This window comes from Oryza glaberrima, chromosome 3 (assembly GCF_000147395.1).
Source record: "Oryza glaberrima chromosome 3, OglaRS2, whole genome shotgun sequence".
Taxonomy (NCBI): Eukaryota; Viridiplantae; Streptophyta; class Magnoliopsida; order Poales; family Poaceae; genus Oryza; species Oryza glaberrima.
In genome coordinates this window covers 467,600-495,345 of record NC_068328.1, presented here as the reverse complement: position 1 = coordinate 495,345, position 27,746 = coordinate 467,600, and the positions used below count along the sequence as shown (strand labels likewise).

The window sequence follows — 27,746 nt, the reverse complement described above, 5'->3', positions numbered from 1 at the left end:
CGCAGCATCGTTTCTCTGCACCGTACATGTACAAAATTCAACAGATTCAGGTTAAAAAAAACTGTAGACAGATGTATAGGCTCCCCCTTTCATTTTAGTAATAGGCTACATACTTCATCATAGATCTAGTGTAACAATGTATAGGCTCCCCCTTTCATTTTAGTTAAGCAAATATTATCGCTTTACTGCTTATTATGATCCCACAAGCTTTTTTGTTTTTCACCTTGAAAATCTGCTTCAGTCTTGGAAAATATGCCGAAAACTAAGAGGGGTGGTGATGATCTCGCTAGAAGCTTGCATAAGAACAGAAAAACTTGCAATGGTGGAAGAACTGACTCATTGGCCTCAGGTCTGCTAGTTCGTACTCTATTCCTCATTTCTTTTCACATTTTCACAGCTTTAGTTGTGCATTCACAGTTGCCTTGAACAATTTTCTTTAACTAGGTTGCTTGCATGGGGACCCTAATGAGGATGTCTGGACTGAGCTCAATGATGTGGTTAAATCTAATTTGTCTAAAAGTGTCGCGTCGCTTAGTTTGCGCAATGGTGATTATATATGCTGCTGTACTCTTCTCAATTTCAGAACAAATATATATTGAAACATCACCGGCTATAAATGAGTTCAATTGTGATCTTCTGTAGGAGACACAGTCTTATTTGCATGCACAGGTGTAGCTGTAGACCGCCAGGGGCGTCTTACAAAGTTCCTCACTTCTGCAAGTTTGGTTAGAGCTCTCAATGATACAAACAAAAACCATGGTGACTTAGAGGTTGGCACTGACAATCATTCTTCACTAATTTGTTTACTTAAGATAATTGTGACTTAAGAGCTCATTTCCTGCCTTATCATTTAACATTTTGTAGCTCGAAGTGTGCCATGAAGGCAATGAAGTATGCCAGGGTTATTTGACTGATTTTGATTTGGATCACAATCTGGCCATCGTCGAAATCTGGACTGACTTTGATGTTCATGTTGGACTTGTCCAACATGCGGTGGAAATTCTGGCCCATTGTAAGGTAATAGCTATAGGGCGTGAAATCACTGGCAAACTGATGGCCAGGAGGGTGCAGTTAATTGATGATTTAAGTGTATCTGAAGATAGTGAAGATCTTGACTGTAAAATCAAAGAGGTACACCCTCATGATGATTCATGCATTTTATTCTGTTTCTGTTATTATATGCACAGAGGCACCGAAAATGATTCTTTTTTATGTAACTCTTGATTTATATCCGTTTGTTTTGATAAAATGGTAACTCTCTGATTTATAGCACCTTTATTGTGTTAGGCTTGGGAAGGTGCACCACTTTTTTCTTTTGATGGGAACTTTGTTGGCATGAACCTTTTCTTGGCTATGGGAAGAGCCTTTTTCCTGCCATGGGGCACTATTCAGAAGCATTGGGCATCCCTGCAAAACAAGACGGGACTTCCAGAGTCAAACAGTTTGAAGGTTTATAGGTGTGTCTTATTGATATATGCTCTTCATTAGTTCACCTACTCTATTCTATCTCACCTCCCCTTCCCCTACATGAGCATATAAAGCAAGCCTTTTTGTATGCCAGACAACATATGTATGAAATAATGTGGATTTTTAGCTGATGTTTCTTAGCTTTTTTGGCATCTGTGCTTGGCAAATTTTCAATTCCTACTTTCAATATTAACTTGTTTCTTTGCCACCTCTACCAAAATATTTACCATCCATGGGCATGTACCACAGTTGACGTGTTGATTAGTCATGTTTCTTATGCCAATGTTTAAAACTGTTTGTCTTATTGAAATGTGCACACTAGAAGGATCATACAACTTCAGGCCTTCATTTCTATCTATCTCGTTCCTTGCCTACGATTCTACCCATGTAGGTTTTGGCACCATTTTGCATATTAATGCACTGGTTTGATCCATTTTACTTTTGGGTTAGTAGTCATTCCAATGTTCTTCTGCAGGTTTGGAACAAGTTCCACAGCTGAGAAATCTAACAGCCATCCAGAAGGTGAGCACACAGCCATGTGGCCTTGAGACTGCTTAAGATTGTGGTAACATACAAATTGTTGCAGATTGTAATGATATCTATTTAGTCTTCACAAGCTGTGCAAGTTTAGCTTTTATATCTGTACTTAATAACTATCAACTAGTTTGGCCCTTTCACTTATATTATTAGTGCTTATTAATTACTACCTCCGTCCTAAAATATAGCAACTTAGGACTGGATGGGACGCATCCCAGCTTTGTCCAGATTCTTAATACTAGGATGTATCCCATGCGGTCCCATGTTGCTATATTTTGGGACGGAGGGAGTAACATATTTATGTGAGTACTTATCACTTAACCATATTGCAACAGTAAACAATGATATTCTCGACCCGGAGCAGATTCATATAGACTCTATGGGCTATCCAAAGTTTCCAACACACATGTTTGCTGGTGAGTCATTGGCTTCTAAATTTGCTAATCTTTTACAGCTTGCTGCACCACTAACAACTACGCTATAATGTATCTATCACCAGATGGGATGATTTTGGTTAATACTTTCGAAGAGACTTTCGGCGATCTACGTGGTGAAGGTGTATGGAGTAAACTCAGTAAAAAATCTTGTTCTAACATAGACCGCAGCGTTGTCGCACTAGCTTCATTCAGTGGTGAGTTTGCTAATATTGTGCTAGTTACTTTATCTCTGTTTTGACCACAGCTAGCTGATTACCAAGATTTGGTATGCAGGAGAGAGAAGGTTTTTTGCATGCACAGGCTTTTTTGTTGAATGGAATGGTTCTACAGTTATTTTGACATCAGCAAGCTTGGTTAGAAGTTCTGGCGATGAGAACAAGATTGTTGACAACTTGAGGGTTGGTGCTCCTGATTGTTCTGTGATTGTTCGGTGCTTCTGATTGTTCTGTGATTGTTTGATGCTCCTGATTGTTCTGTGATTGTTGTTCTTTTAAGGTGATGCTGTTAGTCTCATCATTGTATCATTTGCAGATTGAAGTGTTGCTTCCAAACAAACAACGCGTAGAAGGGATGTTACAGCATTGTAATCTTCATTACAATGTTGCTCTAGTCAGTGTGGATTACCGTGCTCTTCGCCCAGCACATGGTCAGCTTGATTGGTGGGGCAAGAGTAGTAAGGTAGTGGCTGTAGGGCGTTGCTTCAAGTCAGGTGCATTGATGACTGCAAGTGGAACGGTAACCCCCTGGACAGGCACACTCGATTGCGACTTCCTCGAACGTTCGTCATGTAAAATCACAAAGGTAATTTTTTTTCTTCTGTCTATTTTTCTCACGGTGGTGGTGCATAGCTGCGTTAGAATAAGTTTGCTAAATATACCTATTTGGAATAGAAATGATAACTATGTCATCTTGTTAGGCTGGGATTGGAGGCCCTGCTGTTACTCTTGATGGGGATTGTATTGGTATGAACTTCTATGATACGAGAATAGGAACCCCTTTCCTGTCGTGGGAGGTGATTGTTGATATTTTAGCATCCTTTGAGGAAAAAAGGTAAGTGTTTATTATGTCTGTTCTTTTTTAGAATATTAAAAAGGTAAGTGTTTATTATGTCGGTTCTTTTTTAGAATATTCTAAAAGACATGCTGTGACAGAGTACATATATGTTTGACAATAGGGTCTGTGATCCCTCTACTGTGCTTTTTTGGAAAATGCCTAATGATGATAAGGTCGGATTAAACAGGTAGTTATTTAATGATATATATTAAACAGGTAGTTAATGGACATGTTTTGGACACATAAATTATTTTTGTTGAACTGAACCTGTAGGTGGCCAGTGCCTATGCCATATTGGTGCCACCCGGACTGTGTGAAGGATGAGTCTGAAGATGTGGAGGATGAGTCTGAAGATGATGGAGAGTTGGAGTTTTCACCCACATTTGGCTGCAAGCTGAAGTACAATTACATAAATGGGGAGAAAAGTGTGTTCTTCTAGATACAGTTAGATGTAGAAGAAAGCTTAAGCCTGAACTTCTTGTTAATTTCGCTATTTGCCTAAAGCCTGAACTTTTATATAGGAAAAACAAGTGAAGCCAGAACTTGTTGTCAATCTCACTATATCCAAAAGCCTGAACTTTTATGTAGGAAAAAAAAAGTTAAGCCAGAACTTGTTGTCAATCTCACTATTTACCTGAACAACCTTTGTTTGTAGGCAACAATCAGAAAAATTCCAAGCAAAAAGTATCTCTTTGACAAGGTTACTAAATTTTGGCAAGATTTCATATGTACTTACTAAAATTTGGCAACAAACTAAATGTAGCCACTTTTTTTGTAACTTTGCTAAAAAAGGTAAGGTTGAAAATAGTAGCAAAGTGAATAAGGCCTAAACCAGAACTTGTTGTCAATCTCACTATTTTACCTGAATATCATTTGTTTGTAGGCAACAACCAGAAAAATTCCGAGCAAAAAATTTCATGAGCTATATCTCTTTGATCGATAGATGTTACACAAGTTAAGTTTCATCATCTGATCTGGGCACGTATATACCATGTAGTTGTACAAACACAAATTCAAAATGCGGAAGAGAGGAAGATCTCACTTCCAGTTCTGAGCTCTCTTGCGCGCCAGAAACATCACCATGCGCGGGAAGAAGGTAGGCCTCTGCTTCGCGCCCGCCTCCACCTCCGCCGCCGCCATCTCAGTCCTCGGCATATACCCTCCTCTCGGGCTCAATATGTGCGGGTTCCCGCGCCCCTCGCCGCCGTCGAACACGGAGATCTCCGCGAGCCCCGTGCGCGGCGACGCCATGCCCTCGCCGGTCAACCGCCGCTGGTGCTCGTGCTCGGCGCGCCATTGCCTGAGCTCCCGCTCCGCCGCCAGCTTACTGAACTCCGCTTCCTCGACCTCCATGGTCGCCGCCTCGAGCGCCTGCCTCCTCTGCTCGACCTGCTTCGCCAGCTGCGCCATCTTCTCCAGGCTCCGCACCTCCGCGTCCTTGGCTTCCTTGATCAGCTTCACCGCCTCCGTCACCCGCTTCCCGGCGATCTCCTCCGTCTCCCGCGCTCGCCGGCTCAGCTCGTCGTACTCTTCCATCGTCAATGTCACGCTGCCTTCTCCCACGCCCGTTTCCCGCCGCCTCCTTGCGCTTTCATCTTCCTGCTGCAGCACGGCCGCCGAGGCAGCGGCCATCTCCGCCGACGTCGTTGCGGCGAGTGTCTCCCGCTTCGCCGCTTCCAGGCGCGCCTCCATGGCGTCGACGGTGGCCTTGGCAAGGATGGCCTCCTGCCTGGCCTTGCTGACCTCCTCCTGCGCCGACTGGGCATTCGCCTTGGCCTGCGCCGCCTCTCGCCGCGCCTCCTCGAGCAGTGCACCCAACTTGGTCTCCACGCTGCGCTCCTTTGCTCTCGCCTCCTGCGCCGCCGTGAGCGCCGCGGTTAACCGGCTCAGCTCCTCCTCGAGGGACGGGATGGACGTCGCCGAGACTCCATCTCTCCGCCGCAGAGCGGCGAGCTCCGCCTTCTGCTTCTCCAGGTCAGCGCTCAGCGACGCGGCGGCGACGCGCAGGCACTTGGCCTCGTCCTTGGCCTTATCCACGGTCGCCTTCACGTCCTCGAGCTCCTTCTTGGTCTTGTCCAGCTTCGCCCGGGAGCTCGCCGTCGCCGCCGCTGCCTCTTCGCCGATTGTTCCTTCGACGGCGTGGGCGAACAGCTCGGCTCTTAGGGCCGCCAGCTGTTCGGAAGCCGCCTCCACCTTGTACTCGAGATCAGCCGCCGCGATTAGCGAGTTCCTCAGCTTCTTCACCTCCTGCTCGGAGACCTCCAGCACCAGCTGCCATTGATCCTTGTCCTGCTCCAACGCCTGAGCCAATCTTATCCTCTTCTCCTCCGCTTCGTCATGCGCGTGGTGCGCAGCATCCAGCTCCTTCTTCAGCTCGACGAGCTCGGCGGTGAGCTCCTCGACGACCTTGACGGCCTCCTGCGACGAGGAGACCATCCTCCGCGCTCTCGCCGCGGCGGCGTCCGCCTTGGCGGCAGCGACCGGCTGCTCCATCCGCAGGATCTCCAGCTCCGCCGTCACCGACTGCAAGTCAGCGACCGCGTTGGCGTGGCGGTCCCTGGCGACGGCGAGCTCCGCCTTCGCCGCGGTGCTCTCGCTGACGCCCTGCTGCGTCTCCCGGAGGCGCAGCTCGGCGATCTCCGCGTCCTGGCGCGCTCGCGCCTCCTCGGCCTGCGCCTTCTCCAAGCCTAGCGTCAGCTCATCGATCACGCCATTGGCGCCGCCTAGCTCCTTCACCGCCTGTGCCCTCCCGGCTTCCGCTTCTTGTGATCTCTTCAGGCACTCGCTCACCTCTTCCTGCACCTTGTCAAGCTCATCCTGCGCTTGCTTGCGCCTCTGAGACACAGCAAATCACAAGAAAAAAAAAATCAAAATGCTAATCCCACATCGATCAATGGCAATGGAGATCGATGTAATTAAGTTACTTCTCTCAAATCAAGACTTCCTCCGAACTTGTTGGCGGCGCCCTTGACGGAATCGATGGGCGCCGTGGTGTCGATGCGCGTCTGAACGGAGCGGTTGGCCATCTGATCCGACGCTTTGCTGCTGCTGTCATTGGAGGCTGATGCATGGCTCCGATCAGCTTGCAGTTGGCATTGATCTCCCTCTGATTCTTGGTGAGAGGCGGATGAACCCAGAGGTGCCGGAGCTTCGTCCATCCCACAGCATAGGTGTAGCACAAAACTGAAGATATATCTGACGGCAACATATTGTTACACACAAACTATTAAGCAAATTAAGTTGTTCGTGCTTGCAGATATGGTCCAACTGTTTGTTAATTGCTAGCTTAGCTGCACCAAAGCTGAATGGACAGATGAACATACATATTGAAACTTGTATATCCATGCTCTAATTACGGAACATATATAATAATAAACCAAAAGATGGAACAGGTTGCAATGTTGCAGTAGCACGATTAATTGGAACCTGCACAAACCTCATGGCTTGCAGTTGTAGTGACAAAGAGCGCAAGAACTGATCCTATTGTTCAAGATTTCGTCATGCTTATGACCGCAAAACCGCATGATTAGAAAAAAAACAAAGGAGGGGGGAAATTCGGTGCCAGTTGTGAACTCTCAAGAGACGAATGCAGAAGAGGAACAGGAGAAATAATTGAGAAAGAAGCAGCAAAGGTACCTGGCCTGAATCCTCCCCGTCGAGTTCCTTCCTGGGATGAGAGCGTGGCGAAGAGAGAGAATAGGAGAGGGTGAGCGAATTGGAGTTGGAGGAGGAGCTGGTTAGCATAGCTAGCGTCGATTTGGCCGTTGCGGGAGAGTGTGGTTGGGAGAGAATGTCGCGCGCGAGCCGCGGACTCTCTCTCTTCTCCTTCCTTTCTTTCTTTTTTATTTTTTCCTAATTTAATTGTTTATTTTTGAGGCCGTGGTTGATTCGATGGAAAATCCCAGCCGATTTGGTACTAGTTTGCCCGTGTCTCTGTCCGGATATGGGCCTCGCGTCGCGGCCCGGCCGGCCCAGCCCAGCCCAAGGAGGAGGCGGAAGCCGTCATCCACCGGATCGCCGCGACGCCATCCACAACACCTCAGCTGAGGCCGCCGCCGCGTCGTCGTCGGTACATCGCCGCCGGATCGAGCCGCGCCGCAAGCGGTAGGAGATGAGGCCCGCGGTGAGCAGGGCCGCCTTCGCGTCCGTGCTGCTGGCGCCGCGCGCGGTCGGGGTCGCCGCCCGCTGCGCCTCCTCCTCCTCTTCGGCCGCCTCCCCGTCGGTCGCCGCCGCCACTTATGGTGAGTGAGGCCGTGAACTTTGCCGCTTGGTAGTAGTAGTAGCCGAGGTTCTGATAGGTTCGCCCGCTGAAATGCAGATCACGCGTCGTTTATTAAGGAGGTCGCCGCAACCGATCCACCGGAGCATCTTAACTCGTTGCTGAATGTGCTCCAGGCACGAGGTACGACTTCATTTTCGGTGCGCCCGATTTGATTCTGTTCATGCATACTTACTGTGCTATTTTGTGGGAGTGGTAAAATGCCATGTAGAGTAGTAATTTGAAGCCATCTATCGTTGGGCACCTCTTGCTCTTTGGGTTTGGGCAGCAATAGTCTCCATCTGATTGATTCCATCATATCTTAACTAACATTTCTTTCTATATCAAATTGACAAAATGAGCACATTTAGTATCTATCTACTTTGTTAAAATTGTATTTGCCAGGTGAAAAGCTAGTTTCTCCAGGGGCGAAAAGAGGCCTGATTCCACTTGTTGTTCCCTTAGCAGAAAGTCCAGCAGGTTTGAATGTGTTCCAAATTGGATGATCACTTCATCAAAGATCATAGGCTTTTTTTCTATTATTATTTAAGTTGAGAAGCCTCTGATACTACCTGACATATTAGTCCAAATGTAGGTAATTTAACATCACTACTGAGATGGCCAACTGCTCCTAGCGGGTAAGTTGCCCTCCATTTGCTATGCGTTGTATATGTTGCACATCTGGAGCTGGTGTCTAAATTTTAGGTATGTATACCTTTAGGATGGAAATGCCCGTGGTGGAAGTTCGTAATCATGGCCTATGGCTTTTGGCTAAGAATGTAAGTTACATTGCTTCATTTAAGTATTTAACTGTAGGTAAACTTGCAACAGATCACTGTTTACATTTTAATCGTATTCATCAGGTGAACCAATATATTCACAGAGTGCTTGTTGAGGCTGATATCAATGGTTACGCTGATGATTTATGGTCTGCTGTGGGGGACTCTGGTAAAAAACTTTACACAAAAGGTGATTTCAAAGAGTCACAGATGGCAGATCTTGATGCCTATTTGTTGAAGAAGGTTGAGGGTTAATTATAACACCTCATTTGTTAATTTCTGGCTAAGAAGATAGAAGACAACTATTTTACTGATATGCTACTGTAGGTTGGCCTCTTTCCGGATGTTATAGAGAGAAAAACATCACGCCATTTCGAAAAAGGAGATTATGTAAATTTCTTCCATTTCCTCCTTAGATACATTTGCCATGTCTATATGGCACAATATAAATGTGAATTGCTTGTGCCCATCAGGTGTCAGCTCTAATTACTGGAGAATTCTACACTAGAGATCAATTTCCTGGATTTGGAAGGCCCTTTGTGTTCAACGCAGAGATATTAAAAAGGTATTGGACTAATGGTGTACATAGAGCGGTATAATTCTGTGTTTTTCTCATCTAGCAATAGCACCTTTTAGCTGAATGATTGTATTTTCTGTCAATAGGCTATCACTATATTATACTGCTTGTCAGTCGCAAAATATGAGGAATTTGTTCTCAGGCAATTCTATGTTGTATGGCCGTTCCACTGCGAGCACCTGTTGTAAACCTGGTCTTGCATGCCTTTAGTTATGTTTGCTTAGACTGACTAGAATACAAGCCTTTGTGTAAAATGTCGATTCACACTAGATCACATATTGTTTTGACAAGAGTTCTCCATTGAGCATTCTTTTTCTATTATATGGTGTCAAATTCAGAAGTCCAGAAAGTTTTCTAACATTATATACCTATAAACAGAGTACAAAAAGAAAGTGCGCTACATTAATGGCAATTGTGGTGCCATCTGTTTCATCAACTGGGTAGCACTTTGTACAAGGGTCTGGATTTAGTACCTAGTATAATGTGCACAAAAAAACTGTACTCTGAATCTTTCTTGTTGCAATGTTGTTTCAAGAGTTGGGCGTACAACTGAAGCCAAAGATTCAGCTCGAGTGGCTCTGAAGTCACCATGGTGGACGCTGGGCTGCAGTTACGAAGTATGATTTCTGCTATTGCAAACTATTTTCATCACTAACAAGTGACAAGCAGCATTCCCTATATTATTATTTTTGCCATCCCCCCAGAAAAACAGATCAATATATATCTGCCGTTTTCATATGACAGGAGGCGGCTGAATTAGCTGGGTGGGAGGATGAGCAGATTGAGTTTATACGAGAGAAGGTAAGTGAGGAGGGCAAGCGTGAGGATCTGAAGAAAGGAAAAGCTCCAGAACAGGTGCTACCTCTTGTCCTGATTTACTGTTTACTCCAACATCTGTGATGCTTTGCCACATTGTGTTACTCATACGAAGTCAATATATATATGCAGGTGGTTCTTGACGAGGCAGCATTTCTAATGGATTTGGCATCGGTAGATAGTAATTGGGACGATGTTGTTGATCGAATTGCTGGATGTTACAGAGAAGCTGGACTTGATGATATTGCGAAGTTCATTGCTTACCGGGAATAGTTGTTTTATGCATGTATTCCTACTGAAATCGATAGTCATTTTGACTCGCATGTACTAGGGTTTGACTCGCGTGTACTGGTCCTGAAACAAACAAATTTGGCTCTTTAACTAAAAAGAGGAAACAGTCGAGTCCGTTTGATTTTGATCTTACCATCACACTTGTGGTTTGAAGTTACTCCTCATATGTGTTTTGTTGCCGAGTACAGGTTCCTGCCAAATCTTTACTTCAACAACCTTAATATGATGAGTTGGTCAGGAAGTCAGCTTGAGCGGTGACGTGGCACGCCAACGCAGCAAGTTTGGCCCCACCTGTCAGCCATGGAAGAAGCCAAGCCAGCAAGAAGGGGAACAAGGCGGCGGAGATACCGCACCTGTCATGAAACGCGCGACCCTCATGGTGGCGCGGTTGGGTTCCGTTAACCCCGCAAACTGCGCATCCGAAGAAGCTTGAACCCTAGCTGATAAGTAGTAGGATTTCTCTCTCGTAATTGCCTCGGTTTGTTGGTTGCCGCCGTACGTGCAAAACTCAAACTCGATCCCTTCCTTGATTTTTGTTTTCTCTTCTCTTCTTCTTCCCTGCAGCCTCCGCCCTCCGCCATGGACGAAGATTTTCTAATTCTTCCCAAAGATGAGCCGTTCTTTTACCAAGATGATCTAAACCTTTGCGACCCGGAGGGGACGGCATTCCCGGCGCCGTACATTGGCGAGCTCGGCTTGCTTCACCCAACCACGCTGGGCGGCGACGACGACGCGGAGCCGGAGGAGGCGGCCGCGCCATTAATATTCCCGCAGTTCATCGGCGACTTGTTCGCTCAGCCACCACCACCAACCCCGGGCGGAAGCGTGAAGGCGGCGCCGCAGTTCATCGGCGGCGGCTTCTCGGCCCAGCCACCGTACCACAACGGCACCGGCGAGGGATCGGGCCTTCCACCGGCGATGAGCAGCGGCATGGAGGAGGCCGCTCACTTGGCGCCGTCCAATGCTCCCTTGCACCCGTTCGACGATGTGTTCGATCTCCTCGAGCCGTTCGACGAGGTGCCCAGGCCGGAGGAGACGGAGGAGTTGTTTGCGTATGCCCTTGAGTTAGGCGAGGGTAACGATGATCAATGGATACTGGGCGCCGCCCACCTCGACGCGAATCCGAATCAAACACCCTGCAGCCTGCTGAGCCAATTCGACGCAGACTCGCTGCTGGGGATGAATCATCAAGCCACCATCCACAACTCGGCGGCGGCCACCCACCAACTAGTCCAAGAGATCCCTAGCTCTGACACGCCGCCGGCCAGAGCAGCGGCGGACGCGATGGAGATGGCCGAGCTTTCCCGCGTCGCGGACGAGTGCGGCGGCGAGGCGTCCATGGTGTGGTCATCGGACGAGGACAAACTGCTGCTCGACGGCCTTTCTCGGTATGCATGCGCAACGGATCGATCGATCAATCTTTTTCTTTCTGCAGCCAATTGATAAACTCCTAGAGTTATATCTGACTGGTTGAATCTTCCATTGCTTCTCTGATTTTGCAGGTTGGCCAACCAAGACAGTGTCAGCATGTGCATGGAAATTGCATATGGTCTTCCCAAGAAGACTGCAATGGATGTTGCACTGCGAATCCGATGGTTCCAGGTTAGGATTATTTGACACTTCTTTCGTTCTTTCGTTATTTGACATCCCTCGAGATATCAAAATCCACTCTTAGATAACGTGTTACATACATTTTCTAATGCATTTTCGAGCACCCAGACACTTGAAAACTTTCTAGTTTTCTTATGGTCAGATGGACTAGCATATATAACTAAACTAGGGGGAATAACTGTAACTGTATAAACCTCAATTGATCAAGCTTTTGGCCTTGTAGAGCAAGGACAAATCTGCTGCCCAAGCAGGAGTGATTTCAAGAGAATCTGCAGGAGGAAACACTGAAAAGGCCCAAGCCCAAGCAGGAGTGAGATCAAAAGAATCTACAGTAGGAAAGACTAGAAAGGTAAATGCAACAAATGAATGCATACATGTTCTTCTCAATTTTGAAGATACATTCTTGCAATCGTGTTCATGCCATAGAGCACACCTGTCCCAATATTCTTGTCATAAGAAATAGGATATTAAAAGGTCCAACATAGGTTGAACAAGTGAACGCAGTTTTGCTCCTTTTATAGTTTTATTAGACGGGTATTAGCTGAACCTGAACAACTCTTATTTTGGTTGGCGCGCCAGAGTTTGCTAGTGATTTAAAGGAGAGAGATAAAGTTTTGTTGTAACTTGTGACAATACAGAGACAAGTCTTTTATTGCATATGTCACCACTTTCCTTGGCCTGAAATCCTGAAACCCCCGTGCCACCCTGCACTGACTGCTTCAGGAGCTTGTTCAAACACTGGCTCTGTTCAGTCCTTTCCATCAGGAGATGCTATAGGAAAGAAGGCACATGTTCTGAAGTTCTTTGGAATATTTAAACAATGCATTGATGTTATATCACTCAAAATGAGTGCGACCTTAATAGTTTATCTTTCGTTAGCGGAATAAGCACCACTGGATAAATAATCCCTCCCACTGCTGTTCAATATTGTTGCTATGTCCTATGTCTATCAACTACTTCATGGAAGGTCTTGTGTGGTTATTGATTCTGATGTAATATTTCATTGGACAGGGAAAAGGAATTGAGAATCCTAACAAGAAAAGGAACAAACATGCCCTTTCCGAAAGTAGGTTTGGCACTCCCATCATCTTTGGTATTTTCGGTTTATTCAGGGCTTCGTGCTATGATAACTCATTTTACATTGCTGTTGGTTCAAACGTTATCATTTTTTTCTGGAGTACTTCAGTTTTGCTGTTGCGCCGTCAATTTCAAAAGATACAATTGTTGGTGTTTGATTCTTTATTTGTAGTTTTTAGTACAGACCGACGGGCTTCAATGAAATTTTGTTGTAAACATAATGTTTTGACTAGTTAACTTGCTTCTGATCCTTTTGGCCTTTGAGCAAACTTGTGTGCTTAAATTATGCCCCCTCTTACCTTTCTTTTATATTGCAGGAGGTCAAGATTGCATGAGTACTAAGGCTCTAATTCGAGATAATTCTATGCTTTTGGATCAAATATATGACAAATTGAGAACAGGCCAGGTGTGCTATATATTGCAATTTGTGCTACATGTTTATATCATAGCTCCGTCTTTTATCTGCACCTTTTGTCTCGAAGTTGTTTTATCTGCACCTCTTGTCATAGCTCTTGTTTCATTAGAATCTTCCCATCATCTCAATTTGGTCTGCTGATTTCTAAAAAGTTTGCAATTTAGTTTGCTCTATTGGCTTGTTTGCTGTTTGTATTACGCTTTCCTGAACCATGGATCTCCGAAGGGTTATGCGCAAGAGAAACATATATTTCGGAGAAACGATCGATTGATGCAAGACACTCTGCAAATTCAATTCATCATGGTTTGATTTGACTATATTGGTCTGTAACTTTATTTTTTTTGCTGCAGTTGGCGTGCGCTCCAAGCATGTTTGACAAAGTGAAAACGAATGTAGATGCTATTTTGGCGAAGTAATTAAACGAGATCCCTACCAGTTAACAGCATTTGAGCAGATTATTTGGTACTCTGGAACAAAGTGACAGATATGCTGTGCTTTTGCAGGATGAGGGCAATGGGCGTTAACACGGATGAGTACAAAATAGACTTGGAAGCTCTTGAAGAGATCAAGCAGGGTTTTCATCCATCGGTAAACTCCTTTTTTGTTTTTTAACTATATACTGCATATGCACCCCGTGAGAAGTCACTACATAATATGATGGTTCTCATTTTGCTCCCTGTTCTTCTTCTGTTGACAATTTTCAGAGTGACAAATGACGCGATCGATTACCTGCCGGTTCTAACAGCAGCGATGACAAACGTGCACGAAGTTAACCGTTACAATCTATGATGATTGATGAGTTGTGTTTTGATCTGTGTACCTGTTTTAAGTTTTACAGAGAAATCTTATGTTGAGCATGGCTAAAGTTCAGTCATGTTTCTTCCTCTCCTCGCTAAATAGAACATTTATTTAGTTCATCACTTGAGGTTGTGAAAATTCTAATTGAAGCAATACTTGAATGATGCTCACCTGCATGTGTTGTAGATTGTGAAAATTCTAATTGAATCAATGTTCCAATGATGCGACCATTGCTTGATGTTGGCCATTCATTGATTGCATAACGATGTTTTTTTTCTTGTCTTTAGAATGAAAGTGCTCCCTCCTCCATTTCATAATGTAAAACTTTTTAACATTGTCGTCTAGATTCATTAATATCTAATATGAATGTGGACAATGCTAGAATGACTTACATTATAAAACGGATGAAGTAGCTATCAAGCCCAATCTACTGTTGATTCAAAAGGGGTTCTTCTGAATTTATCATTCTTCCAAAGCATTCATTCAGTTACACAAGCCGGTGTGAAAGAGGTGAGCCCGAGAACCCCAGCCCGGTATCGCGGGCGCGTGCATCCGGTGGCGGCCGTGCGCCCACAAGAATCGGACGGCCAGGATCGATCCCGCGGTTGTTAAAACCCTAACACCGAGTAAAGAAAAGCAAGTCGCAGTGGTTGGCCTCGCGAGCCCTATCTCCTCCTTCCTAATCCCCTTTCCCTCCCCCTCTCCATTCCCCCTCGCCGCCGCCGCCGCCACCGCCGCCCTCCTCCTCCTATCCAAGGTGAGACGGCGACATCTCCGGCATCTCCTTCTCCCCTGCAGCACTTACCTGTGATAGATAGTAGGCGCTATGCTTTTTACTCGCACTGCATCAGTACTGGTTCCTGCTTGCAGCAGCTTTTGTGTGGATTGAGGGTTTTTATCCCCTTCAATTGATTATGTAGTGGTTCAATAGATAGTGGGCAGGGATAGTGCGTGTGATTTTCCCACTCTTTTTTTTTCTGTTTTTCTGATTGCACGATTGGGGTTTTAGCACGCGCGGTTAGGTTTAGCTCCATCCATGGCTAGATTTGCTCCGTATAAAAGCAGCGGGGGTGTTTGCGAGGTTTGATTCAACTGCTCTATTACTGGGTCGTGTTGTTTAGATGGATTGAGGGTGTTAGTTTAGGAGAAGTTGTCCTCTAGATTTGCGAAATCGTAGTAGAGCTGCTCCTCTGATGCTGTTTGACTTGAGTGTCTAAGAGTAATCTGACCTTTCCTTTTTCCGTTATGGCTTTACTAAAGCAAATCACCATGTGTTCTCATGCAGATGAATGTCGACAAGCTTAAGAAGATGGCGGGTGCCGTACGCACCGGTGGCAAGGGCAGCATGCGCAGGTATTTTTCTTGTTTGTTCTGATCGTCCACAAGTAATGCCATTGGTATTGCAGTAGCAATGATTGATTTATGCCACTGACTTTTTTTTGCCGAACTTTATATTATCACGAGGGAATCGCTTGTTTAGATCTAAATAGTTTTCCGTATAAAGACATATTAAACTTCCTGATCATCATGCATTTATGATGCATCCTTTCCCAATAGTTTCTTTCCCTCCTCTATTTTACTTGCTACTGTATATGTGAAGCTCTGGACGTGCCTGAGATGTATCTTTATTGCGCTCTTCATATGCGCTCGTAGATAACTAACTATCTAGATAAGATATACTGGGCTTGTATTTTGGGACCCAGTCTTTTAAACAATGTATTGTGCTGTGGCCTTTGGATTCATATGAATACTTGTTGTGCATTTATGGCAGGAAGAAGAAGGCAGTTCACAAGACTACCACCACTGATGACAAGAGGCTTCAAAGCACCTTGAAAAGAGTAGGAGTGAACAACATTCCTGGTATCGAAGAGGTCAATATCTTCAAGGATGATGTGGTTATCCAATTTCAGAATCCTAAAGGTGAAATTCTCCCATGCTGAAACTTCTATAGAATTGATAACTCGCTCCCTGTTTTCTTCTGAAATTGTCTTCTTTTCTTGCCTTCCTGCAGTGCAAGCATCTATTGGTGCAAATACATGGGTAGTGAGTGGAACACCACAGACGAAGAGTAAGTCATTGCTTAAGATCTTGCGTACTGATTGTTATGTAGCCTCATGTTTAGTGGTTAACATGAATGAATAGGTTGAAATATCTTTTCTCTTGTTTGTGTTGAATTACATCCTGCAAAAAATCTTGAGATGAACAAACCCTTTAAATGCTAATTTGCATCTGCATCATTGATCCTCTGTTATTCTTCAATCCTGCATAATGGTGTTCTCATCTTTGGCTTTCTAATTTTGACAGAGCTGCAAGATCTGCTTCCAACAATCATCAACCAGTTGGGTATGAGACTCTTTTCTTGGTTTTACTGAATATGAGTTCAATATTGCACACCTCGCACTAATCCTGAAATATCTGAACCAAGCATTAGTCTTCAAGTATGTCCTACTCACATAGTATATACATACCCTTGTTTGATCACCCTTAATTACCTATATGCAGGACCTGATAACCTGGACAACCTCAGGAGGCTTGCTGAGCAGTTCCAGAAGCAGGTACCCAGTGCTGAGGCTGGTGCCAGCGCAGGTAATGCTCAGGACGACGACGACGATGTCCCTGAGCTTGTCCCTGGAGAGACGTTCGAGGAGGCTGCAGAGGAGAAGGAGCCTGAGGAGAAGAAGGAAGCGGAGGCGGAAGAGAAGAAAGAGTCGTCCTAGTTTTGTTCATCGCCGTCGTCTATTATTGTTGTGAAGGGTTGTTGGTTCAATGTTACCCCCTACCATGCCTGGGACGTGCTCTCCTATGGACTCCGACCTGCCTTGCTCGTTTCCATGTGGTCCGGTTTTGTCTTGTACGAGGATTTGGTCCAATCCAACGGTGGAATTGAGTTTTACGACAGTTAAATTATGCTTCCAGTTCGCAAGTGTTTTATACCCACATGGTGTTTGTCTGACATGATGAGAGCTTGGCATATCCCGGTGTTTGTGTGCCAGTTTACTTTACCACGAAATATTTTCAGGACTGTATGCAGTATTGCGCCAACTACACTGATATATGCTTTCAGTTTTACTCATATATGTGAAGGTTATATAATAAACTCGTGCGTACCTGAACGTGTGAATCGTATATTCTCATCATGTGAAGGTTAGTGAATTTGATCCTGGTCGTTTTTGCCATTGTGAATTTGATCGGAATTCGATCACAACCGAAGCAACAGCACAGAAGAGGCCCTCATAGTTGGGCTAGCCCTGAATACATATGGCCCAGTTAGTTAGTAAAGCCCAAGCAGCCCAGTAACCAATCCGCACGAGCGCCCTTGAAGCAACGGCCGAGATGCGCCCGATCTTCGCCGCGGGTAAAACCCTAGCCGCCACGACTCACTCATAAAGAAACAAGAGAGAATATAACCTCACTCCCCGCCGCCGCCGCCCCCACTCCAAGCACCCGCTCTACCTTGCCGCCGTCGCCGGAGAAGAAGAAGGAGAGGAGCTCGGCATGGGGCGCGTGCGCACGAAGACGGTGAAGAAGACGTCTCGGCAGGTGATCGAGAAGTACTACTCGCGGATGACCCTGGACTTCCACACGAACAAGAAGGTGCTGGAGGAGGTGTCGATCCTGCCGTCGAAGCGCCTCCGCAACAAGGTGGCCGGCTTCAGCACCCACCTGATGCGCCGCATCCAGCGCGGCCCCGTCCGCGGCATCTCCCTCAAGCTCCAGGAGGAGGAGCGCGAGCGCCGCATGGACTTCGTCCCGGACAGGTCCGCGCTCGAGGTCGACGACATCCGCGTCGACAAGGAGACCCTCGACATGCTCGCCTCCCTCGGCATGGCCGACCTCCCCGGCGTCGTGCGCCAGCCCGACGCCTCCACCTCCGCCCCGCAGCACTACGGCGCCGCCCGCCTCCCCTACGCCCGCCGCGACCGCGCCTAGGTGATCGCTACGCCTCCTCCTCATAATCAGCCATTCATTCGTGAGCTCGCGGACAACACAAGAAATTATATCTTTCAATTGCGCAGTTTTGTAATACTTCAAAGATTCGAAGAACCACCGGATATCATATTTTCTTGATTTATAATTATGAGACCATTCAGCTTGCCTTGCTAATTCTGTCGCCATTACATTTATTACTGCTAATCTGTCATGTGATGTTGTGCACTGCTAGCTGATTGATCACGAGTAGAATACACGGCCGATCCTTTAAACTTGAAAATTATACATCTAGATCAATTATCTTGGTTTAGTGAACCAAGCCAGTCCAAACCTCGTTTAACTAGAGATGACCACTGACGTATGTAGGCATCACTTTTGCACTCGGCCCCCTTCCATTTCACCCAATGGCTAGGGTTGCAATTGCAGGAGCAGCATATGAAGGCGGTGGGAGACGACGATTTAGCGGCGGCGGTAGGGGCGAAATGTGGATACATATCGGCGATGGATCTGTGTAGCGTGATGCCTATCGGGCGCCACTACTTACGCAGCTCGAATCGATGCCCAAATCACCTTGCACTGCCGACAATCCATAGCGTCACCCACTCGCCTCTCCCTCCCTCGGAATCCTCGTATAAGGGGGGAATAGGAGGGACGAGGGGATTTTGTTCTTTTGGGATGATACAGTAGCAACGAGGGGCTAATTGCTAAATTACCGCCACGCCAAGATGTGGAGGCGATGGGTACAAAAGTTATGCCAATGTGGAGCGCCACGACGGTGGTCATCCCTGGTCAAACGTGGTTTGAACCGGCTTGATTCATTAAATTAAGATGATGGATTTAGATGTGCAATTTTCAATTGTACGGACCTATGTAATATCTTCTCTCAAGTTTAAGTATTGCACAGGTATTTTACTCATGATCAAGGCTAACTGAATAATTGTGGCCTTTTAGCGAGCCCAAGCCTTTTATCCTCCATTGTGGCCTTGTTTGCTACCCTGATAGTTCGTTTCTGAATCAGAATTCCTGTCGCTGAATGTTTCGGCCAGTCTAGTTCAGTCTCGTACTCGTGCACAAGTTTCATCTCGCTAGCGAAAAACCCAATAGCCAAATGGCTAATGCCATAGTTACGATGTACTAGCTAAATTTGGTCTGCATTTCGAAGAATCTTGCCAATGCCAATGCAGTTTTCGACGCCCTACAGGATCCGATTTTACATTGCTGGAAGGAACCCAAGTACCTTACCGTCAGGATTGCTCCGAGCCCCTACAACTAAAACCACTTGGCCACTGCCTTGTACTTGGGTACTTGATGGAATGGGAGCGAGATTACATTTACATAAGCGAGAAATTTCGCAAATACTACTAGATTCTCAGGTCTAGATCTAGTGCAAAACAGTCTTGAACAAGCAAAAATGAATCTTCACTTCACAGTGGATTTGGGATGGTCACACAAAGGACCAGTTGACGAAACAGAAGGCCAGGCAGTGGACATTACTATCCTCGGCAAGCACTTTCCAAGCCACGGCCTGATCGAAAGAAACATGCCGACCCATTCCTGACATGCACACGCCTGATGGCAGGTAGACATGGCCCTAAAACACAAAACAGGCAAAAAAAAAAAAACAATTTGGTAAGCAATGTAACATAATTTTAATTTATTTCAACCCAACGATTTCTGAATTCTGATGCACTTAAGGGTGTGAGTTAAGCAAAAAGGAGTTTCTACCTGTTCCATCAATTTGGGAATGTTTGAGAACAATGCTTCTTTTCCAGGCTCATCAAAGATCCTGTCCAATGTGAGGTCCTGTAAGGCGACAAGGGAAGTTTCTAGCATGTCCAGTCCTGCTTTGTTGGCAAATGTAAACACCGGTTTTTCCTGAAAGAAACCAAAACATTTCTGTCATACAAGATAGCAAATATTGTGGTCCGATGATCGCATTAGTGTCAAAAGTGTAAACCTTACAAAAAATTGAGAGCATTTACTCAAAGGGAAAAATATAGCAAAGTCACCCTGTAGAAAACACGTTTGAGGGTCTAAGCACTCTTTAGGTCTGTACTAAGTACTAGTAACTATTACTAGGTCATTATTAACAGATCCAGTCCTTTCTAACTATTAGGTTATTATTAACAGAGCCAGTTTTTGTTAGATTGAAAAATGCATGAAAAGATTGTAGGTCAGCTGGACAAGCGATAAGTTTTAGAGTACATGGGTAAACATTGATCGAGTGATCTGTAATAGTACTTAATAGACTAAATGAGATTAGATCAAATGATGGAACATTGATCGAGTTGAATTCATCAGATACCTTGAATGAGCAGCACAAAATAGCATCTTGGTAATGCCATAGCATCTTCAACAATTGTTCTGCATCTCCATCTGATTGACTAAGTAACTCTACCCCTAGATGGTAACTGAACGATGGCATAATAATATTTTGTCAGCTTGCAACCAACATGGAAAACTATCAAATTTATTCTTATTAAATATCATCACTACTGCACAGGAAGAAACTACGAGTACACTTACTGGTAGCTCTGGCAAACCCATCGAGCAAGGGTTGCTGCTTCAGGGAAACCAGAGATTATCCTCTGTCCGGCATTTAGACCAGTTTGAGAGGGAGAGATAGCCATTGACACTCTTTGCACAGCAGAAACAATGCTACGGACATATTGGCGAGCCATAGCTGCAACACTGTCTTGGAGATGCAACTCATAAGGGAATTGAAAAGCGATCGTCAGAACAGATCGCAAGTTACAATCATCTGCAGATGCATCTCCGGAGGCTTGAGCTGTTGCTGAACCTACTTCAAGACTAGATGCCAAATCTAATGTCCTACCAGAGGATGCACCATCCTGCATGAAATGTGACGGTTAAACTTTTGGGCACAGAGCCTAAAAATTTAGTGGCAGCCGACCAAAAATATAGTACTACCTCTGGTTCAAAAAGGATAACATTTTAGCAAGCTTGGTTCATACATACTTGCTTTATTTTTCCAAGGGAATATTTGAAACCAAATGCCTCTATTAGTTCTAACTGGTGATACAATCAAGATGCAAATAACCAATTTAACAGTTCTTTTTTTTTTTACTGAATTTAACGGGAGTTTACAAAATAGCTTTTTTTTGGGGGGTCTCTGTGGACAGAGCTGGAACATTTAAAGCGGACTAGAGGGGAGAATAAATGAAACATTTCCAAGAGATTATTTGTCTTAGGACAACCAAAACAATTGTTTATGAAGAGTTAAAATTGGCCAGGGTTAACTCACTGAACAAATGAATAAAACTGAGGTTCCTAGAAAAGCTAAAAGATATCCACGACTCATCACAGATTATCGCAACAGCAAATAAAGCACATATGGATCTAGGGAACAGTCAAAAGGGTAATGGATAATGTAATTTGGAATTTGGCAGCGCTTAACTGTTTTCATATCAAGTGGTATAACACGGAAGCCAGAAGAAATCAATGGAGTTTCATCTGGGAAATCATCAATCGGTGCAAAGACAAGCTGAAAGGAGGATCCCACAGACTTCTCATCTATTCCAGTGCAGAGCTGCAAAAGATAAAGGGTATATTAGCAAACTGGAATATTTACAAGCCTCATAAAAAGCTTTGCATCTTTGACTGTACTTCGAAGGGGAAAAAAAGGGTGTAGTAACAAACTTAATATGCCCAGATAAGGATAGGCTTATGGGTTGTTAGTTGTTACACAGCATATTTAACTCTACAATAATTTGATAATATGAAATAGAGCCAAAGATGCTCACGAATAAATACAATGATCAACATATTAAGCAAGAAATTACATGTATTAAAAGCTACTAGTTTTCTCAATTGAGAAGCAACACAGTACATACGCAGACAAAAGACATAGCAATGGCACTTAGTGTCTTACCTGAAGCAGGTGGATATTCCTTGAAAGAAGAGCTTCATCATGAGTAAGAGGTTGACCCTCAAGGCGAACAACTTCAAGAATCTGCTCGTTTTTTTTTCAAGTTAATGAAAATAAATCAATAATAACAAAACTATGTCCGACAATGGAAATAACTAGATAGTCACTATCCACTATGACAATGTAAACAGATCAGCAAGAATGAAAATAAGCAGTTTACTATAACCATTCCTCAAATCAGTTCAACAGTAACAAGCGCACAAAAAACAGACTTCCCCATATTCAGGAAAATATACCTCCTCATTCTCGACTGTGTGAGCAAGTGGAATGATGATTTGGCTCCCAGAAAATCTCATGGGTCGCAACCCAGGAAGTGAACATGCACTTGTTTTCAGAGTTGAAGCCAAATATGCATCAATATTGTAATCGGCCCATTCAGATCTATGCTCCCTCAGAAATCGAACCAGTACTGCTGGAGGAACACTCTGAAATACCAAAGAAGGAAAAATAAGACGTATGGATTAACATGATTTAACAGCTACAAGTTTTGAACATGGAAATCTAGTTCCAAAGAACTCGTTCTGTGTGTTCAATGTCTCTGAGGAAAAAACTTTTGTGACACTGCTTTTATATTCACACCAGCGATGGCAGCAGTTTTATTTATGAAATAAGTCTCTCCGCAAAAAAGAAAGTAATGAAATAAATCAAACAAATTATCATCAGGTGTAGGACCAGGCAAAACATCAAAAATCTCATTAGGATCTCACTATCAAATGTTAATACAGCCGAGCAATTTATTTATGTGCTTGCATATGTTGAATCACTAAAAAAAAAAATTTTCCCTTCCTTGGAAAATGACGCTACATACAGAGGGGTCATCTGCACCCTAATGAGCTGATAATGATTACCCTTACCTGCAGTAACATTGATGCCTTAGCACATATAATACCTCCGGGGGCTCCAAAGGCGATGCCAGCATTGCTGCTACTCCTAATTTTCTTAGTTGAGTTGCAAGCAATAACTACATCTTCAACACCGTCTCCGCCCATTATAGACCACCCATCATCATTGAAACCACTAATGGCATCGTTAAAGCCTCTAAGAAAAGCATAATATTGGTGTTAGATTAAACAGGTGAAAAAAATATTAATTGCTGAGTAATAATTTATAAAAAAATCACCTGCTCAGCCCTTGACTAAAAGTCCGTAGCACTGCTGGTTGCCTCCCCAAGGCATACACCACTTCCCCACTTGTTTCTTGAGCAATTTGTCTGATGTGCCGGAGTGCCTTGATATATAGGATAGACAATAAAAGGTTAGTATAAAGTAGATTGCAGAAAATGAACTGTTCAACATATCCAAAAGGCAAATTTTATCATTAGTTGTACCAACCCATATAAATCATTTTCACCACATATCCAATATTATAAGCTTTATCCAAAACGCAAACTTTATCATTAGCTTGAACTCTTCAAATTTCATAATATTGGATTTTTATTTTATTTTTTCTAAAAAAAATCCAATGTTATGAAACTTGATGTTCATTAAAAACGAGTTTCACTTGAAATGATGAACTTGTAATCATATCAATGAAATTTGAGCTGAATATCATTTCACGACAGCTTACCGCAGTAGTCATTTTCTGAGCGACTACCCTTGAAGATTCATAGAGTGGCCGAAGCACCTCAGGAACACTCCATGCCTGAAAGATTAAACCAAATTGTATTATTAGTTTGACAGGATACAAAAATGGTCCTACATCAAAGGATAAAAAACATGGTTCAACTGTACAAAAGTGTGAAAAATACCTCAAGATCCAGATGGTCCACTATGTGCACAATTGATCCCCCACCTTCACATGGGCGAACCAGGTATCCACTTGGAAGCATTTCCGCTCTCACATATTGCTGAGCAGAGGCAGCACTTGGACCGCCCCCTGAACCACTTAAAGATCTCTCACAGACCTTGGAGATGGAGGAATATTAGCAAGGGTAACATCACATTGAGACTCATTGTGGGGTGAAAACAGTGTTCATGTTCATACATACCACAAGACTGCCATCTTCCATTGTGGTTGTGTACCGTATCGTCCAAAAATCTCGTGCAGGAACTAAAGTTGTTGGAGCATACAACTGTAAGCAAAAACAAGTAATAATGTTCATGGCAGAAGCACATGCATTGATAGAGAAGACTGAGGATATACCATTATACAATGTAAAATGAAACAGTGTTCACCTGTGTGTAGACAAGTTCAACCGTTCCTCCATTTCCTGCTGGAATCATTGTAAAGACTTCCAGGTTTCGACAATCACGGAACCAAGATGGACGATCTTTCAATATCTCTACCACCTATGTAACAAAGTTCTATGAGACACAAAATCTCCTGAATAAAGTAACAAAAAAGCAAGATATCTGCTTATCTTCATGATTAAATTTGATGATAACAGTTGGCAGACATGAAATCATTAGACCTCTAAAGTGACATCTTCAAAGTTTAGTATTTATTACAGTGAATTACAGTGTGTCTTAATTCCACACTCGGCAGCAATGTGTTCAGGAGGCACTTCTGATAGGATTTTTGATATAGCAACTTTTGGCTATATTTTGGGATGGAGGTAGTAGGTTTCTAACCATTTGCACACAAAGAAAACTAAGTGACTGGTGGATAGGCTTGCTATCACCCAAAATAGATGCTTCAGAAAACATACAGACAGGGAATACTGAGGTAACATAAAAATACCAAACCCATGTACCCAAATAGCTACAACACTTACTTTTGTTGGTTCTAGGTTCACCAAACCACAGGCACGGGCAGCAACACCACGGCAACCATGTGAAATGGCCACAATACCAACCGAATCCGGACCAGGCTTACATCATGAAAACAAAAGGGTAGTAAGCACTTCAAGTAAAAACCTCTTAGCAGAAATCACAGAACAAGAAAACAAACAGTGCTAGCATGGAACCTTCATCCCAGGCATCTGGACCCAATCAATAGCTGTACCAGTAGCCTTTGAGAGGAACTCTGTCAAGGTCTCCTCTGCAATTGAAAGGAGCCTAGAACAAGATAAAAGCCAGTTAAGATAGCATGATATCGAAAGAGCAAGTCCATCCAACAATAATTCTATCTGAGTCACTCAGAACTATTTACTTACCCAGAGGGGTTACTTGCATCCCTTAAAGGGTTTTGAGGGGTAGTCACATTTGATTCACAGCTTGTATCATTTGCCAGCGGAGTCTGCACCCAAGCAAGTGGTGTTATCAGTGAAAAACAAGGTAAAAGTAGAGAAATCTAGCGATCTCATGGACATTCTGAGGATTAATTCATATATCAATTCTAAAGGAACTGACGCATATGGCCCCAGTTGGTATAGCTACACATACATCAAATTTTAAAGTTATACTAATCTACAATATACAGTACAGAACAACACATCCCCGCACATGCCATGCGTATAACAAAATGCACAAAGAATAGATAACATTTCAGTGAGAACATGTTTATGCATGGGGGACAACATCAGCACCAGCACATCAAGAGCTTACATTCTGCAGCTGCTGTCGCATGTGGGCATTCTCATGAACCAATTGGGAGACCTGCTTCTGGAGTCGTTCATTCTCTTCCATAAGAAGCTTGTTCATTGCCGTCAATTTCCTGTTGACAGCCTGAAGCCGTGAAGACTCCTTCCGCTGCTTATCCCGGCACCTAGAGCAACACAAGCACAAGTATCCACTTCAGCGAACATGAAAAACGAAAAAACCATATACATGTAGAGCCATCAGCTAAAGTAATATACTACATTTTGCTGGTGCGCAAACAAATGGAATGATAAACAATTGGCATTGCAGCTCCCCTCATATCAAAATATCGCTCATCATCACAACATCAATGCAGCATTTTAGAACCATAGCGTCCCCAGAAGGAAACTAACGAAATGTTATTTCAGGTGACAGATGAAACAATCAGGGAAAACTGCCATAACAAGTTTTTGTCACAGAGAACAAACGTAGAAAGATTCAATTCTATTATCATTACCTTCTGTTCTGGAACCAGACCTTGATCTGCTTCGGCTCGATGTTAGCAAGTATGGGGCACTCACGCAGCAGTTGCTGCCTGCGGGAGGAGGTTGGCTTGGGGCAATCGGCGTACACCCGCTCAAGCGCCTCCACCTGCTCAGGCGTGTAGCGCACATATTTACCGGAGTCCATCCCGGAAACCTTATCATAGCCACCTCCATCACTGCTACTCCCTCGCATTGCCACTGCCGCAGCCATTGCTACCTCGCCAAAGCCAAATTGCAAAGGAGCCAAGCAAGCACAACCACTACCTCCTGCTAATGAAGTACTCACAATTTGGACGCTGCTCTTATCTCCTTGCCTGCACTTCAATTTTCAGCTCGCCTAGATCCCTGGGGAAAAAGAAAAGGAGAGTTCTTTTGACTCAGCATTTGGTGAAAACAATCGTTTGAGCATCAAAATCTAGTGGAAGAATACAAATGGCAGGGATTGAAGTGCACGCAACAGATATGGTAAAGTTGATTAACTAAGAAAGCGGGAGAGGAAAAAAAAAACAAAGCTATGCTAAAAGAAACCGATTCCTAGAATGGGGGGAGTAAAGGTTACTCGAATTCGCCCACAAAATTCTCAAAAAAAAAAAGAGAGGAAAAATGGGTTGCCAATAGTAGTACGGAGTAGATGATAAATGGAGAGTAACCCGGAAATGAGATGAATTAAAAATAAAAAAAAAAGCAGGAGCAGCACGAGAAGCAGCAGGAGAAGATAGATAGTAGTTTGTTGGTCCGTCCGGGCGAAAATGGAAAAGCAATCAGGAACCCTAGATTAGGCCTAGCTTAGATCGCGCGCGGAGGGAGCATGGGTGGGGCGGCAGAGGGTGGCGACCTTCAGTCCGAGCCCCCTCGCCGGCAGGCGCGGAGGGGAGCGCCGCCGGGGGCACCCTCACAGCCACCCCACAGCCACGGCCATGGATCACCGAGCTCGCCGATTGATTGCCCCCGCCCCCAGCAGCACGAGCCCGAGCCGGATCGAACGGAGATAGCAGGTAGAGGTAGGCAGCTACCCCCTCAGGTCGCCCGCCGTACTAGCTAGGGTTGGGGGGCTGCGGCTGCGGCTGCGGCTGCGGCGTGGTAATTGAGGAGAGGAGAAGGGAGAGCAGCACGGGAGAGAGAGATGGGAAAAGGTGACAGCTTTAAAGCGGAGACAGACAGAGACGTGGATGGAGAGAGAGAGAGAGAGAGAGAAAGCACAGCACGCGCATGCACTGCTCCACCTCCTCTACTCTACTGTGCCAATGGCGAGGCGGAGAGCCAGTAGTAATACGTACTCCTAGCTTCTCCCCCACCACCTGACCACCACCACCACCACCATGGAGATTGGGGGAGAGCGAGGAGGAAGAGGACGACGACGGCGTTGGCGCCATTTGTGTTGTGCGTGGGGGTGGGTGGGTGGGTGCGGGCCCCACGTGTCAGGGAGAGGGAGGGGGTGGGGCCCGCCGCGCGTGGGTTGGGCCTGGCGTTTTCGGCCAATTGAATTTGCGGGGGGCTAGGCCCACCTGACGCCGTGGGCCCCACCCCCACCCCCCCGGCCGCTGAAATGGACGCGCGTTCCCAGGGGCGCCTGGATTTACCGATATGCCCCTCGCCGCATCCTGCGGTGGACTCGGTGCACCGTAGATTCGTATACGCGCGGTGAAAAAGAGAAATAGAGGGTTTATGTTTGTGAAAAGACAAAAGTTTGATTGAAAATGAAATGATGTGATGGAAAAGTTGGAAGTTTGTGTGTAGGAAAGTTTTAG

The 27,746-nt window shown here is 44.8% G+C and overlaps 7 protein-coding genes across 10 annotated transcripts; 5 read left to right on the top strand and 2 right to left on the bottom strand.

Moving 5' to 3' along the window:
* The first annotated feature begins 252 nt into the window (after positions 1-252).
* Positions 253-3,933, top strand: LOC127768564 (uncharacterized). Its single transcript, XM_052294172.1, has 12 exons — positions 253-349; positions 445-546; positions 643-770; positions 865-1,131; positions 1,288-1,457; positions 1,943-1,989; positions 2,340-2,420; positions 2,504-2,635; positions 2,715-2,843; positions 2,950-3,242; positions 3,358-3,491; positions 3,768-3,933. The coding sequence occupies exons 1-12, from the start codon at positions 253-255 to the stop codon at positions 3,931-3,933; spliced, it is 1,746 nt and encodes a 581-aa protein (XP_052150132.1).
* Positions 3,934-4,324: 391 nt separating this feature from the next.
* On the bottom strand, positions 4,325-7,455 carry LOC127767631 (protein WEAK CHLOROPLAST MOVEMENT UNDER BLUE LIGHT 1-like). 3 transcript variants are annotated; one of them, XM_052293031.1, is made up of 4 exons: positions 7,131-7,455; positions 6,931-6,974; positions 6,419-6,689; positions 4,325-6,329 (listed from the first exon to the last, which is right to left on the bottom strand). In XM_052293031.1, the coding sequence occupies exons 1-4, from the start codon at positions 7,236-7,238 to the stop codon at positions 4,533-4,535; spliced, it is 2,220 nt and encodes a 739-aa protein (XP_052148991.1). In that variant the 5' UTR covers positions 7,239-7,455; the 3' UTR covers positions 4,325-4,532. The 3 variants fall into 3 exon arrangements, with proteins under 3 accessions (XP_052148991.1, XP_052148990.1, XP_052148989.1); XM_052293030.1 differs by lacking the exon at positions 6,931-6,974 and having other exon boundaries at positions 6,419-6,677; positions 7,131-7,453; XM_052293029.1 differs by lacking the exon at positions 6,931-6,974 and having other exon boundaries at positions 7,131-7,452.
* Positions 7,456-7,482: 27 nt separating this feature from the next.
* LOC127767634 (protein IN CHLOROPLAST ATPASE BIOGENESIS, chloroplastic) lies at positions 7,483-10,346 on the top strand. Its single transcript, XM_052293033.1, has 11 exons — positions 7,483-7,735; positions 7,813-7,896; positions 8,158-8,232; positions 8,348-8,390; positions 8,474-8,531; positions 8,616-8,774; positions 8,859-8,921; positions 9,005-9,096; positions 9,644-9,725; positions 9,853-9,963; positions 10,057-10,346. Exons 1-11 carry the CDS (start codon positions 7,606-7,608, stop codon positions 10,195-10,197), a joined length of 1,038 nt encoding a protein of 345 aa, XP_052148993.1. The 5' UTR covers positions 7,483-7,605; the 3' UTR covers positions 10,198-10,346.
* Positions 10,347-10,518: 172 nt separating this feature from the next.
* LOC127767633 (uncharacterized) lies at positions 10,519-14,355 on the top strand. The gene is made up of 9 exons (XM_052293032.1): positions 10,519-10,665; positions 10,780-11,603; positions 11,718-11,817; positions 12,050-12,175; positions 12,838-12,892; positions 13,221-13,309; positions 13,669-13,730; positions 13,822-13,906; positions 14,023-14,355. Exons 2-9 carry the CDS (start codon positions 10,795-10,797, stop codon positions 14,032-14,034), a joined length of 1,338 nt encoding a protein of 445 aa, XP_052148992.1. The 5' UTR covers positions 10,519-10,665; positions 10,780-10,794; the 3' UTR covers positions 14,035-14,355.
* A 377-nt stretch (positions 14,356-14,732) lies between these two features.
* LOC127767958 (nascent polypeptide-associated complex subunit beta-like) lies at positions 14,733-17,053 on the top strand. The gene is made up of 6 exons (XM_052293448.1): positions 14,733-14,873; positions 15,402-15,469; positions 15,888-16,036; positions 16,128-16,184; positions 16,421-16,459; positions 16,619-17,053. The coding sequence occupies exons 2-6, from the start codon at positions 15,402-15,404 to the stop codon at positions 16,831-16,833; spliced, it is 528 nt and encodes a 175-aa protein (XP_052149408.1). The 5' UTR covers positions 14,733-14,873; the 3' UTR covers positions 16,834-17,053.
* A 439-nt stretch (positions 17,054-17,492) lies between these two features.
* LOC127767959 (40S ribosomal protein S17-3-like) lies at positions 17,493-18,243 on the top strand. Its single transcript, XM_052293449.1, has one exon. The coding sequence runs from the start codon at positions 17,612-17,614 to the stop codon at positions 18,044-18,046; it is 435 nt and encodes a 144-aa protein (XP_052149409.1). The 5' UTR covers positions 17,493-17,611; the 3' UTR covers positions 18,047-18,243.
* A 935-nt stretch (positions 18,244-19,178) lies between these two features.
* Positions 19,179-27,293, bottom strand: LOC127767957 (homeobox-leucine zipper protein HOX10). Of its 2 annotated transcripts, none has more exons than XM_052293446.1 (19): positions 27,276-27,293; positions 25,971-26,343; positions 25,481-25,640; positions 25,090-25,172; positions 24,901-24,991; positions 24,709-24,804; positions 24,170-24,283; positions 23,983-24,066; positions 23,743-23,898; positions 23,562-23,636; positions 23,116-23,222; positions 22,850-23,033; positions 22,232-22,420; positions 21,939-22,019; positions 21,465-21,596; positions 20,573-20,898; positions 20,352-20,457; positions 19,772-19,921; positions 19,179-19,637 (listed from the first exon to the last, which is right to left on the bottom strand). In XM_052293446.1, exons 2-19 carry the CDS (start codon positions 26,207-26,209, stop codon positions 19,491-19,493), a joined length of 2,520 nt encoding a protein of 839 aa, XP_052149406.1. In that variant the 5' UTR covers positions 26,210-26,343; positions 27,276-27,293; the 3' UTR covers positions 19,179-19,490. The 2 variants fall into 2 exon arrangements, with proteins under 2 accessions (XP_052149406.1, XP_052149405.1); XM_052293445.1 differs by lacking the exon at positions 27,276-27,293 and adding an exon at positions 26,834-27,227.
* Positions 27,294-27,746: the final 453 nt, after the last annotated feature.

Excerpts from the sequence above, each read along its gene's own strand:
- LOC127768564 (XM_052294172.1), top strand. The coding sequence starts at position 253 with ATGCCGAAAACTAAGAGGGGTGGTGATGATCTCGCTAGAAGCTTGCAT. Across the intron at positions 1,990-2,339 it reads ATCTAACAGCCATCCAGAAG|TAAACAATGATATTCTCGAC; the intron begins GTGAGCACACAG and ends ATATTGCAACAG. Across the intron at positions 2,636-2,714 it reads CGCACTAGCTTCATTCAGTG|GAGAGAGAAGGTTTTTTGCA; the intron begins GTGAGTTTGCTA and ends TTTGGTATGCAG.
- LOC127767631 (XM_052293031.1), bottom strand. The coding sequence starts at position 7,238 with ATGCTAACCAGCTCCTCCTCCAACTCCAATTCGCTCACCCTCTCCTAT. Across the intron at positions 6,690-6,930 it reads CTACAACTGCAAGCCATGAG|ATATATCTTCAGTTTTGTGC; the intron begins GTTTGTGCAGGT and ends TGTTGCCGTCAG. Across the intron at positions 6,330-6,418 it reads GAAGTCTTGATTTGAGAGAA|AGGCGCAAGCAAGCGCAGGA; the intron begins GTAACTTAATTA and ends GCTGTGTCTCAG.
- LOC127767634 (XM_052293033.1), top strand. The coding sequence starts at position 7,606 with ATGAGGCCCGCGGTGAGCAGGGCCGCCTTCGCGTCCGTGCTGCTGGCG. Across the intron at positions 8,775-8,858 it reads ATGCCTATTTGTTGAAGAAG|GTTGGCCTCTTTCCGGATGT; the intron begins GTTGAGGGTTAA and ends ATGCTACTGTAG. Across the intron at positions 9,726-9,852 it reads CGCTGGGCTGCAGTTACGAA|GAGGCGGCTGAATTAGCTGG; the intron begins GTATGATTTCTG and ends TTCATATGACAG.
- LOC127767633 (XM_052293032.1), top strand. The coding sequence starts at position 10,795 with ATGGACGAAGATTTTCTAATTCTTCCCAAAGATGAGCCGTTCTTTTAC. Across the intron at positions 11,604-11,717 it reads CTGCTCGACGGCCTTTCTCG|GTTGGCCAACCAAGACAGTG; the intron begins GTATGCATGCGC and ends CTGATTTTGCAG. Across the intron at positions 12,893-13,220 it reads CAAACATGCCCTTTCCGAAA|GAGGTCAAGATTGCATGAGT; the intron begins GTAGGTTTGGCA and ends TTTATATTGCAG.
- LOC127767958 (XM_052293448.1), top strand. The coding sequence starts at position 15,402 with ATGAATGTCGACAAGCTTAAGAAGATGGCGGGTGCCGTACGCACCGGT. Across the intron at positions 16,037-16,127 it reads CCAATTTCAGAATCCTAAAG|TGCAAGCATCTATTGGTGCA; the intron begins GTGAAATTCTCC and ends GCCTTCCTGCAG. Across the intron at positions 16,460-16,618 it reads AACAATCATCAACCAGTTGG|GACCTGATAACCTGGACAAC; the intron begins GTATGAGACTCT and ends ACCTATATGCAG.
- LOC127767959 (XM_052293449.1), top strand. The coding sequence starts at position 17,612 with ATGGGGCGCGTGCGCACGAAGACGGTGAAGAAGACGTCTCGGCAGGTG.
- LOC127767957 (XM_052293446.1), bottom strand. The coding sequence starts at position 26,209 with ATGGCTGCGGCAGTGGCAATGCGAGGGAGTAGCAGTGATGGAGGTGGC. Across the intron at positions 24,284-24,708 it reads TGAACCTAGAACCAACAAAA|GTGGTAGAGATATTGAAAGA; the intron begins GTAAGTGTTGTA and ends TTTGTTACATAG. Across the intron at positions 21,597-21,938 it reads GGAATATCCACCTGCTTCAG|CTCTGCACTGGAATAGATGA; the intron begins GTAAGACACTAA and ends TATCTTTTGCAG.